The following is a 13,330-nucleotide window of genomic DNA, read 5'->3' on the forward strand; positions in this document are numbered from 1 at the left end:
AATCAGTAATCACAAATGTAAAGAGGAAACTACATTGGGGATTTATAGAGAGACATAACAGTGAGCGAGAGCAAGAGTATAGTTGGGAGAAAAACAGGCAGAGAGACAGAGAGAGAGAGAGACAGAGACAGAGAGAGAGACAGAGACAGAGACAGAGACAGAGACAGAGAGAGAGAGAGAGAGAGAGAGAGAGAACTATGTTCATTAGACTTACCTTCTCCAATGCATTTAATATCAAATATCTGATCAAATTGCTGCTTTGTTTAGGAACCCTGACATGAACAGTCTTCATCATGTGAAGGAAACAGGAGGACATCTATCCAATCATTTCATTTAGTGCTCCTCTAAATTAATCAGTAAGATTAACTGACTTGGAATGGAAGAAATTGTCTCATGTAACTGCAGCTGACAAGGCATACTGTACTGCAGTCGATAATGTAAATATCCTAATTTAAAATGTTTTATTTCATGGCCATCAGTTCTCGATGGCCCACTCAAATGTGTATTTATTTATTTTCACAACTGTTCACACAGGCTTAAATTAAGCTTATGAACAAGTAATGGAAAAGGATGGAGTATTACCTGTGGGATGGCTCTGGAACAACTCCTCCAGGTGTAGAGCATCACAGCGTACTCATGCCCCTCCTCCAGCATCTCGTTCTACCACACAAGACAACAACAACACTGAGCATTAATCACTTTCGAAATCAAGCGCTATTAACTATAACTATTGTTTTAAAAATCGTGCTAACTCAAGTGGATGGCAGAATACACGCTACAACTCTAACAACGGTGGTGAACGATATCATACTGTGTGTGTGTGTGTGCGATATGAAATGTAAGCTAATCACATTACCACAATCATTGTTTAGTTAACACTGACGGTCTTCCTTTCTGTGGTCAATGGCTTCTGGAGAAACCATTTTTTTCCAGTTTAGCTACCAATACGGCTGCAACAGTTACTCAGACTAATTTAGTTTATGTTTTAGCGTTGATTCATTGATATACGACAAATAGATACGTTTACTGGTATACTGGTAGCCAGGCAATAATAGCAACATGGTCTATGGGGCCACTGTTTGTTCACATTACAACATTTTGGCCCACCACGGACCCTGTGCAGTCTGTGCACAGTTGCACAATATTGCTGTTGTTGGTGTTGTGTAGACTGGATAGACTGCAGGGTGAATCAGCATTTTAGACTGTAAAGCAACATACAGTATAGGCACGCATATCTGCCAGTTCTGCTTTTCCAGACCTCATGTCATGTGACAAGAAAGCTATACTGTACGTCTCTTTACCCTATTCAGGTCGCTTCATTTTGTATTGAATGAACTACTGAGAAACAATATGTAAAACCAGCACAAAGAAAAATCTCCCCCAAATTTTGGAATTCTGTCGATTAAGATTAAATGTTTGAAATTAATCTGTGCTTTCAACAGCATTAAAATGCATAAAAAGTGCAACTTTTAACAAAAGATTTAGTTAAAAGTTGATTTTCATACCGTACTGAAATGAACAGAGCATTGCCATCCAGAAGGTAAAAGCCTAAAAAGCCAATTTTTACTTATTTCCAAACGTGAAACAAAGTTCCTACTGATGTCTTTAGTAAAGATGGGGTGGTAAAAAGAACAGTAAAGTGGGGATTTTGCAAAAGGTCAATTTTGGATGGCAATACCATGTGACAGAATCCTAGCGCTACTTTGAAGGGGTAGGTTACAGACGTGGCTAAGGCTTAAAGGAGTAGTTCATCCAAAACAATGACTTATTTTTATTTTTGTCGCATTCCTAAGCCAATAATTTGATGAACCGGTCATCGGTCTGTAGGAGACTCTTTGAGTTGGAGACGCCGGTCATCAAATTACTCAGAAACTCAGAGATCCTGCAAGCTGCAGACCTGGAATCTCATCATTTTAGGGACAAGACCACTTAGCCTTTGGTGTTTTTTGAGGGCACAAAGGCCAAATGGCTGGGCAGCAAGGTCGTGCCATGGCAAGGCAGCAAGGTCAAATGAAACAATGATTTAAATACTCCTGAGTCAAAAGCTCAAACAGGCTCAGTCCAGGAATAATCATCAGTCCCTGGACGTCATTGAAGATGGGGATGTGGAGTCAGAGGGAGCTAAGAATTCAGAATCTCAACAAAAGACATCAGTGTCTGAAAGCCATACTGACAGGAAAGAAGCAGAGGAGAAATCAGCTGGGGTACTGGGGAAGTGCGGGCAGGGAATCAAGGCCACTGTTGCCTCAGAGCATTTCTTTTTTTTTTAAGGGCATACGGCCAAACTGAGGGGTCACGGAGGCCATCCTCCATTAAATACCTCCCCTGGTGAGTGGAGAATATTTTGGAAATCAAAAACAACAAAGCAAACAGTAACTTATAGAATAAATGAATACATTTCCGCTTCCAAAGCACTTCCTCTGAGTGCCTGCATAATTCTGGCACAAGTGTCGGGGTAGACACACGCAAGCTGCAACTAAAATAGTTTACAGAAGTGGTCGATCAACACATTTATAAGGAATGGTTCTTGTGGGGAGCCCGCTGGCCTAGCGGTCCAGGCGCAAACCACACAGATTGGTAAACCAGTCTTACAGCGTATCGCAAGTTCGACTCCCAATCCCGGCAGCCTTTGCTGTGTGTCAACCCCCCCATCTCTCTCCACATTTCCTGTCAGCCTACTTCCCTCTCAAATAAAAGGCAGAAAAGCCCCAAAAATATCTTTACAAAAAAAAGGAATGGTTATTGTGAAAATAATGCCAGTGCTAAATTATATGAAAAACAACCTTTGTTTAATTGAAAAATGTAAACAGTATGACTTTAAACACTGGGCTAAATGAAAGACTAAAATATGTTTGTGTACCCCCCCTTATTTTGATAGTTCAACAATGATCAAACTATTAAAGAATTCAAGGATAATGGGGTCCTATAAACATTTAAGCAGTGTTCCATTTTCCGTTTGGAGACTTGTTCCAGCCAGCAGTAGGCGAGACAGAATTCTCAATCACTCTGGCTAAAAGAGGAAAGGCCTCAAATAGAGTGCCTGCTTCACCTCCATGGGACTTCCTCATTTAAATAGGAGGATAACTTGAAGCAGTGCTTCCCCTCTTTGCCAGTCAAATCACATTCTCCATTCATCTCCTACCAGGAGGAAGATGTCCACCGCTTGATTCACCAGCGCAGGCCTGTGTGTGTGTGTGTGTGTGTGTGTGTGTGTGTGTGTGTGTGTGTGTGTGTGTGTGTGTGTGTGTGTGTGTGTGTGTGTGTGTGTGTGTGTGTGTGTGTGTGTGTGTGTGCCTGCATGCGTGTTTTTGTGAAAGAGCCTCAGCTGAAGCCAAAAACTCAGAAAGGAACCCAAAAAAAAGTAATCCACTACAACACAAAGCTCTCTTTGAGTATGCAAGGACATGTCTCTCAAATGAGTTTGTGTTGGCAGACACAGAACTGCCAGTAAGGATAATGCAAAGACAAGACATGAGACTCTGTGCCACATTCTGGTGATCACTGACTCATTTAACCACATTTGGATCAAAATGCATCAAGCAATACAATAAACAACAGGAAAGAAACATCTTAAGTAGTAATGGAAATCAATCACTGTCCTTTGTCTTACCATGCTGGAGTGGACTGTAGCTTGCTCTATGTAACGAGCAATGCCAGTCACAAATGCATTCCTGTCTTCAAAGTTTGTGTCAAAGTTTGCCTGGAAGAAGAACAGGGACGGGGTTAAACAATATTTAAAATTAGTAGTTGGGAGAGTGTGAAGTGCAATTTACATTTTATAATTTTACAATTTAGGAATTTAGCAGACACTTTTATCCAGAGCGACTTACAAGTGTGATGGGATGAACCACCAGTAAATAGTCACTTAAGTACAGTGCAAATTAAACGGTTACATCCATCCTAACATTTGTCTAAACAACATGCTCTGCAAAGTCATTCATAATGTGCCCCATGTCCAACTTCTTCACCCATTGTGCTCCTCACATAGACTTTAATTTAATGAGCGATTGGGGTTGTGCCAGAGACTGAATGAAAGTTAGAAATATCAGAAATGCCGTGCAAACTTTACTAAAGTAAAATACGTGTTCAATTTTGACAGTTAAGACATTCCTTGTCCCACTTCTGTTATTCCATTAATGTTCGCTGAACTTCGTTCATTAAAGTTAACAGCATTGTTTTCAAGTGATTCATGATGACATAGCCGGATTCTTTTTGCAGTTGCTAATAACACAGAGGGCCGAGGAACAGACAATATGAAATGTATCTGATTTGCAGTGATACTAATGATACATTTTTGTTTCGTTTTTTTTACCGGACAGGATGTCCGGAAGCCGGAAGGAATTATATTTTCCGGATTTTGTCATAAAACAAAAGCCAAAACCGGCTATTACTATCCTAACACGACCTCTGATGTGAACAAGTAACCAACAAATATCTGCATAGTATAACTAGCACATGCATAAGAGTGCTGAGCTGCCAGCCATGTAGTGCCTCTACACCCAGACGAGTTGGGTTATCATCAAAGACCCTAGTCACCCCAGCAATGGACTTTTCACTGTGCCAAAGGCTGGCACAGGGCCTCGGTCCAGCAGGCTAAGGGACGGTTTCTATCCTCAGGCCATGAGAATTTTGAACTCAAAAAGTGATATCAACTGTAACAGGATTACAGTTGAGTATACAGACATGGACAGCAGATTTTTGTATTGCCATTTCTGATTATTACTGCTGCTTTACACTCTCTCCAACTTATCTCCCGACCTACAGTACAGTCAAATGATGTACTAAATCAGATGTTCTCTTTATGAGAGTCACTAGCACAAAGACTTTTCAAACGAGGGTACACGCCCTAAAACATTATCAATTTGTGGGGTCTTGATATGAAAATATTTGAGAGCCACTGCTGTACAGGATTGTTGAATATTTGCATGGCTATTTGTATTTATTTACAAATGCATGTTTTTGTGCGCAAGCGTATGTGTGTGTGTGTGTGTGTGTGTGTGTGTGTGTGTGCTTGTGTGTACCTGGTACATGATGGAGGAAGGGGGAGGCTCGATACATGGCTGCTGGTCCGGGAGAGGCAACTCCTCCAGCAGGTCCACATTGGACAGAGCATCCTCCAGGGTAACGTGGGTTGTCATGGTAACTGGGGGTCACTCACACAACACCCAGCCTGTCACAGACAGAAGGAGAGAAAATGTTATTGTTAATTTGTATTTATTCATTTTAGCTATAAGTATATATTTACCCAGGGGAGGTTCTCTGAGAATAAATTATCTTTTTCACCAACGCCCTGCTTCACACTCACACACAAAAGTTGATTTCAAGATTTTAGAATAAAAGCAAAATATCAGGCAAAACATCAGTAATTGGTGGTCTAGGGCTCTCCAAAATCGGGAAGGCATCGGACCAAAACATTTGGTATCAGTCGCTCTCTATATTGTACTTCAAATCACAACAAGCCTTTTAGGGAAGTGTGAAGTATTGTATCAATGGAGTACACATCTCTCAAACAACAGGCAGTTTTAATGGACAAACATATCCATTGTAGAGTGACTAGCAAACTAAGGCATGGCCTTGTGTGACGACGGTGCGAGACAAGCTGAGAAAGAGGAAGGCAAAAAATAACATTTGAGGACAACAATAGACATTCTATAAACAGAAAATGTTTGCAAATGCAGAAGAGACACAGCACACAAGCATATATCACCATAGAAAAGTAGGCAAGCTGAAAAATTCATAATGGCTGTGGGTTACATTATGTCAAGCTATAATTGTTTACCTTTCTACTGAACAAAAACCCTTTGGAATCTGTTCCAACACACCAAACGTAGTAAATTATATTCTGCTGGTGTACAAGCCTTGATAATTCCTTGGCAGCGAAAACTGTTAGTCTGCCCCTTTCCATTCATCCTTGGACCTCAAGCCCTCCTTAAAATGGCTCAGTCTGTGCAGCAGAAAGCCTACAGTCAACACTACTGTCTCCCCATTACAAATCACCAGCAGTAGCAATAAGTTATTTTCCTTTACATAGTTGAATGATGAAATGACAATTTGAATATTTTCAATATCTTGATCTTTTTAGAGCATCGATTTGAATATATTTATATTTACTCGATTGAGGCCTCACTACAATAAATGTGTGTGCGTGCAATCGTGCATGCCTGAGCCCATGTGAGTGTAGCTGGTCCACCCCTACATCACATGCCTCTCAGTAGATCAGAGTAATTCACCTTCTGATCTACGGCTGACATGGCTGATAATAAGCTTAATATTCCCAACCTACATGAACCCTGAGAACAGAGACCAGAGGCGGGGACAGGGACAGGGACGGTGGTGGACAAATGGACATCAAGAAAGGACAGAGAGAGCTGAACTCTCCCACCCACCCAAATGTGGAACGTAGAGAGCTCACTGTGATCTGATGACATGAATATGCAAAACAATGCTGTTCTTCCGTGTCAAACAAGGAAGAGGAATTTATCATTGGTAAATAAAAATGGGATTGATATATTAAGATAGTCAAAGGGGCAGTGCCCTCAATACCCTCCCTGTCTAACTACCGGTACTTCTCCAAAGTGAGTGACAACCACAGCCACAATACTAGAGGGAGCGACAGCGATCTGGTACTACCCAAATATAGAACAAACATTGGAAAATTATCATTCTTACTCTGCCTCCATTAAAATATGTAAATCACTGGTTTCTTTCAAAACTGGCCTGAAATTGAATCATCATTATCGTATCAGGAGACCACAAGGGGAGATAAATGGCCAAACTGAGCAACTGGGGGAGATGGGTCTTTAGTCAGGGAGGTGACCAAGAACCCAATGGTCACTCTGACAGAGCTCCAATGTTCCTCTGTGGAGATGGGAGAACCTTCCAGAAGGACAACCATCTCTGCAGCACTCCGCCATTCAAGCCCATTGGGAGTTTGCCAAAAAAGGCACCTAAAAATCATCTGGTCTGTTGAAACAAAGAGTGAACTCTTTGGCCTGAAAAGCCAAGTGTAATGTCTGGACAAAACCAGGCACCGCCCATCACCTGGCCAACACCATCCCTACAGGGAAGCATGGTGGTACTGTAGCAAAATCATGCTGTGGGAATATCTTTCAGCAGCAGGAACTGGGAGACAAGTCAGGATCAAGGGAACATTTTATGCAGCAAAGTACAGAGAGATCCATGATGAAAACCTGCTCCAGAGCACTCTGGACCTCAGACTGAGGCAGAGGTTCACCTCCAAACAGGACAAGGAACCTAAGCACACAGCCAAGATAACAAAGGAATGGCTTCAGGACTTGGACCCCGCTGAGCATCTCTGGAGAAATCTGAAAATGGCTGTGCACCGAAGTAACCTGATGCAGCTTGAGAATATATCTACCCCAAAATAGGTGTGCCAAGTTGTAGCATCATATTCAAGATGAATTGAGGCTCTAATTGCTGCCAGAGGTGCTTCAACAAAGTATTGAGTAAAGGGTGAGAATACTTCTGCACATGTGATTTTGTAATTTTGTATTTTCAATCAATCAATCAATCAATCAATCAATCAATCAATCCATGGGGGCTTTCATGATGTGTTTCATATTAAGGTGTGTTGGTTGTTAAAGTATCCCATAGCAACCCAAGCGTCATTGAGTGCCCCAGCAAAGTACTATAGGTGGTTGTAAACACAGAAGTAAGGCACTTGTGACCTATCGATTCTTTTATATGGATCGCCAGTGACATCTTGGTTACCTTACCCATACTAGTGTGGGCTTCACTGAAACACAGCACTATTTTGTCATTTATAATATGTGTATTGTTTGTCTTGAAAATGTGTTCTCTTTTATTGCCAAAAACGGGAATTCCCGTCTGATTCTACTATGGCTCTCATGGCCAAGGACGGAAATGACAAAATAAAAAAAAGAAAATAAAAAAACACATTGCGTGCCAATCGCGTAGTTCTACGCGAACCTAAATAATTGCGCAGCGTGCCAGTCGCGTAGTTCTACGCAAAGTGGTCTTTTTTTTTTTTTCGCGCAGTGACACATTTCATTGTAGGCCTCCCTCGCAGTGACACATTTAATTGTAGCACACCCGGATATGGAAATATCCAGAGATTTTCGTTCCCACCCGCCGTCGCTCTAAAGCTTCCCCTAATCGGCCATTATCTCAGAGTTCTTTTTCTCCTCGCTGAACGCTGTTTAACAGAAACCGCGACTAATGCAAAATGGAATGTCGCCGATTGAAACGGTCTTCTCTGGGCCACTCACACAGTTACCCTGTGTGTCTACAAACAGTTTAACGCGCGATCTTAAAAAGGTATTTAGCAAGGTCTGTGGCGACGTGAAAAAAACAACAATAAATCGCTGGCACTGGTGAGTACATTATGATATTAAACTCTGGCGTGGAATGTGTTAAAATATATATATATTTTTTGGTCTTGTTTTTTTTTGTTTATCTCAAAGGAACTAGGAGATAACGCTATCCAAAAAGTTGCTGCTCCATTCACTTCAATGTTAAAAAATAAACGGAGGAAAAAATTACATTTTCCTGGCACTGGGACGACACAACCTGAAATAAGTCTGGCAATGAAAGAGTTAATATACATGACTGTCTGATATGTATTTTTGTGTGTGTAAGAGGACCACAATGGAAATAAGTCCTGGACTTTATTGTTTGTGTTATCCTCATGAAGTTTTAACTGTATGTTGATTATTTTCGAATAAACTAAACTAAACTAAACACTAGGACTGCAAATAACAATTATTTTCTTAGCGATTACTCTATCAATTAAAGGTAGGGTAAATTATATTTTATGGTTAAAACGTTTTTGGGGTTTTTTTTTCATGAAAAAGTCAAACTCTATATTGTCAGTAATCATTGCTACAGAGTGTTTGTTCAGTAAGAGGGGGTCTCCCCATCTCTTCAGCTCTTTAACCAATTTAGACCTGAGGCCGATTCTAAAAACGCCTTCTAAATCCTACCAGTTTCCAGAAAAACTTCGCATTTGTATTAAACAATTAAATACATAATGTTGATATGTATATATAGCAACATCTAGAATGACACAGATGCTGTCCCGGATTTAAAGGTATAAAGAAAAAACATGGGTTTCAGGTGGGTTTTCTTTTTTTAATAATCGTATAAATCAATTAGTTTAATTATCTGTTGCACCCCTACACAGCTCACTCATTTCGTAGAATCCAACTACATATGAGATCTATGTCAATTCAATAGAGATCTATGTCAACACATCGACCTGTTGCAAGAAGCCACCTAATGCCTATTGGTTAAACACACTAACAATATCTGACCAGATTTGACCTGGGCATGAAGGTGTTAACTCGGATTCTTACAAACAAAAATTGGGATGGCATTTTAAGTGCTGGAGTTAATTGACGTAAGAACTGTGTGTGTGAGTGTGTGCGTGTGCCAGTCTCTTGCCCTATTGTTGCCTCTGAAATCTAGTCCAGGATCTCTAGACCCTAAGCCCCATTGGTTTTCAAAGTGGGGTTCGGGGACCCCTAGGCGTCCTTTAGGTGTTTCCTGCGGGTCCCCAGCCAGCTGAGGTTATGACTATTTTAACAATGTTTCAATATCACCAATATAAATATCTTGCATGTACAATTATGACATTTAGGACAGGGGTCCATGGTGTAACAAAAATCTATTTGGGGGCCTGTGACCTGAAACATTTAAAAAATGTGCCACTAAGGCAAGGTTAGGGAACTGTTTTATCTTTCTGAAGCTGTATTGTACAACCGTAACCTCAACAGTGACATCAAACCAACTGTAAAACTTTCAGCTTGCTTCCCATCAAAGTAGAACTAACGCTATTATACTTCATAGGAGACATACTGTATGGATGCTGTAATGTTCATGCATCCATATGTAGGCAAATGCCATGTGACCACACAGAGGTGGGTGGAGCTTCCTGTTAAATTAAACAGTTAACATTTGGTGTTAGTTGACTCTTGTTTTGTCACCAGAAACTGTGCCGTTTCATTACATTTAACAGTCTTCAGGGTGGGTCAACAAGTACCGTATCCTAAATATGAGAAAAATATCATCACTGTTGGGCAGCATCTCCATATTTCTTTGTTTTCATAAATTAATGCTATTGGTCGCATGGTGACGCATTGTGTGCTTTAGATCTGATATTTCTGGTATCTTTTGTTAAATTTGTCAGTTGGTTTACTACACTGGATCCATTGGAACATAGGTTCTTTAATCCATTTTTAGTATGTTTTGAAATATACACAAGGTTTCGGCCTGAGAGTGTCGATATGAGACGCATGTTATTAAGCTTGCAAGTTTATACAACTACTTCCTAACCAGTTATTCTGCTGCTGTGAAGAATCTCAGGCCTAAAAATCAAGCAACTCAGCTCATGCTAACCTCTCTGTCCCTCTCCCAAAGATTTTTTAGCATTTTTAGAGCAGAGAGGGGAGCAAGTATATAGAAAGGGCTGTGTTGGCATTTGTCACAGTAAATATTGCAATAACATTTAGCAGAAGTACCACAGGCTTTTTCCCCCTTTTTTTCTCAATATAATGTAGGATCACACCTTAGTCTGCCTAACTCAGAGGACTTGGGTCTGATTTATCAGTGTCTATAAGAGCCTTGGTCAATACAAATGCTCTAATTGAGCGCTGAAAAGACATGTTGTGCTTGATGTGTAATCATCATAATGTACTAATAGAGCCATCTGTACGTTAACAGAAGGGAAGGCTTGTTAAGCTGTTAGAGACATTATCAGAAGAGTCTTTGTCAAATGGATAACCGTGCTCACGGCTATTGAACCCCCATCCATGCTTGGGAATACAGACACGACTCAAGTCTGGATTGACTGAATAAACTTTCCCACACTGCGCTACACACTGTTCAACAGTAAGAAAGAGAGTGTGTGTGTGTGTGTGTGTGTGTGTGTGTGTGTGTGTGTGTGTGTGTGTGTGTGTGTGTGTGTGTGTGTGTGTGTGTGTGTGTGTGTGTGTGTGTGTGTGTGTGTGTGTGTGTGTGTGTATACACAGCAACTGACCCATTCATTCCCCTCTGAATTCCTAGCTGTAGCTCTGGCTATCAGCTCTGCTAGATCAACTACAACTCTTTCAGAACCTCCAGTTGTGCTGTGGGGGAAATCAAAAGGCAGTGAAATCCATGTCTGCCTACTGAAGCGCCTGCTCATCAAAAGATATATAATAAAAGATAAAAGATAAACAGAAACCATGTGGCATATCTTGTCTGGGATTTTGGATATCATGATATGGCATAAGTGTCTTTTCCTGGTTTTAATTACGTAATTCCTATTCAATACTTTCAAAATATATTTAAAAAATGATTAGTGAAAATAGTTTATCTACAAGCTCACATAGGTGAATCATCATATATAGATCATATCATCACAACATAATTATGTTACTAATGTCACAACATCAATGTTGAGGTATTTAGTCAATAATGTGATATTTGATGTTGTGCATATCACCGAGCCCTAACCTAAAGCCCTAACCTGGGTAAATTAATTCATGGCCAACACCAAAATATGGTCCTAGAGCAAAGCTAAGAAACATTCCTCTAGTCTAGGCCATGCTTTCTGCAACCAGAGTCTAGCCTGAGCACAGCTTCAAGTACCCTCTAGCCTAGAGAACGTTAAAACACAGCATGCATGCAATGGAGAGAAAAATGACAAGATCTCTATATTGTGCAAGAGGCACATTTTGAGAAATAAAGACTGCAAAGAAAAACATGCCGAAGTGTAGAAAAAAGTGCATGGGAGGATGTTATTAGACAGAGAGGGAAGGGATGCCCTCCAATTCTCTCCAGAAAAATGGAAAAGAGAAAACAGAAGACTCCTGGAAGACATGCAAGACTAATACACACTACGGGACATAGGAAAATAAAGAGTTTGATGAAGAACTGCGTTAATGTTGTTGTGCCCTGCTCCGAGAAGAACCACATTCATACTAACCAAATAAAACACATTTATTATGTTGGCATATCTGAGCAGGACAGTTAAAAGTTCTGGCACACTACTTTTGTGGAATGTTCATGTAATTGAGAGAGAGAGAGAGAGAGAGAGAGAGAGAGAGACACAGAGAGAGAGACAGAGACAGAGACAGAGACAGAGACAGAGACACAGAGAGACAGAGAGAGAAGAGAAGAGAAGAGAAGAGAAGAGAAGAGAAGAGAAGAGAAGAGAAGAGAAGAGAAGAGAAGAGAAGAGAAGAGAAGAGAAGAGAAGAGAAGAGAAGAGAAGAGAATAAGAGAATTAGGAAGGGGGTAGTAACAGAAGGTGAGAGACAGAACTAAAGAGAGAGACAGACAGAGAAAAGTGTGTCAAGTCAGGGTCACTCAATGGGATGTCCCCCCAGGCATAATGTGTGTCATCATCCTCACACTGAGCTGAGCTCTGATTGGTGGGGAGAGAAAGACATCCCTGAGCATAACAACACACCCACACACATGACCGTATACACAATACACATTTTTTTATGACTTGCATACACACACGTTACACAAACACGATCATCAAATATGGCCCACAAACGGATCAAATATCTTATCCAACAGTACACCACATTGTGTCATGGAGCAACACTAGCTGAGGAATTTGTGCCGGGAGGGATGGATGGTTGTCATTTAGTCCATGGGTGACATGAGGGCCTCACAAAAACTACTGTTGTCCCATGATCCCCATGATGTCATAGCCCGCTTTCTACGCCAGCAACAATGAATGGCAGATGAATATTCATGAGGGAGGAAAGAAGGGCATAAAACTGAGCTTGGATCACATGACCCAACTGTGAGAGGTCAAAATGACTACTAAATTGAGGTGCGAGCCTGTCACTGTAGCGGACGTAGTACAATCCTCAGTGTTCATTTCTGTTAATGTATACATTTTCATGAGTGTACAAATACCAATAGACCCTTTTATGGTTCCATGTGGTTACTGGTTAGACTCTTAGATTGACAAGTGGGGTGCTATTTGTAAACGTGAGAAACAGGCCAACTATAAAAGGCAATGTCCTCTCATAGCAGCCTCAGAGAGGTGCTGATCTATCACCATTACATCACCCCCACAATTAGGGCTAATACTGTAGTCTCTCACCGTTCATTCTGGGACTGACTGACTACGTGGCGACAAAACGACTGACGTTAATGTGGTCACATTAAATGAATCGAAGGGAATCCGATTTCAGAGATGGGCTACAATAACTGAAACGGAAGTAGGTGAACCTGCTGCTGCCGTTTGTGGCCACCTCAGAAACGGGCCTGTGGGCTAACATGTGTGCAATGATCATTTATTCTGCAATAGACGTTCGTACGGCCTCTCGATACAGCTACTACAGTA

General features: G+C 41.0%; 1 protein-coding gene across 2 annotated transcripts in view; it reads right to left on the bottom strand.

Moving 5' to 3' along the window:
- Positions 1 to 13,330, bottom strand: part of cyfip2 (cytoplasmic FMR1 interacting protein 2) — a 36,390-nt gene that overhangs the window by 21,302 nt on the left and 1,758 nt on the right. For both annotated transcript variants that reach the window (XM_084041087.1, XM_084041088.1), the window contains exons 2-4: positions 5,022 to 5,170; positions 3,611 to 3,700; positions 583 to 660 (exon numbers count right to left, since the gene is read on the bottom strand). In XM_084041087.1, the coding sequence (XP_083897213.1) occupies positions 583 to 660; positions 3,611 to 3,700; positions 5,022 to 5,138 (285 nt within the window). In that variant the 5' untranslated portion in view covers positions 5,139 to 5,170. The remainder of the gene's footprint in view (positions 1 to 582; positions 661 to 3,610; positions 3,701 to 5,021; positions 5,171 to 13,330) is intronic.

This window comes from Gymnoscopelus microlampas (assembly GCF_963454915.1).
Source record: "Gymnoscopelus microlampas genome assembly, chromosome: 18".
In the NCBI taxonomy this organism is placed as follows: domain Eukaryota; kingdom Metazoa; phylum Chordata; class Actinopteri; order Myctophiformes; family Myctophidae; genus Gymnoscopelus; species Gymnoscopelus microlampas.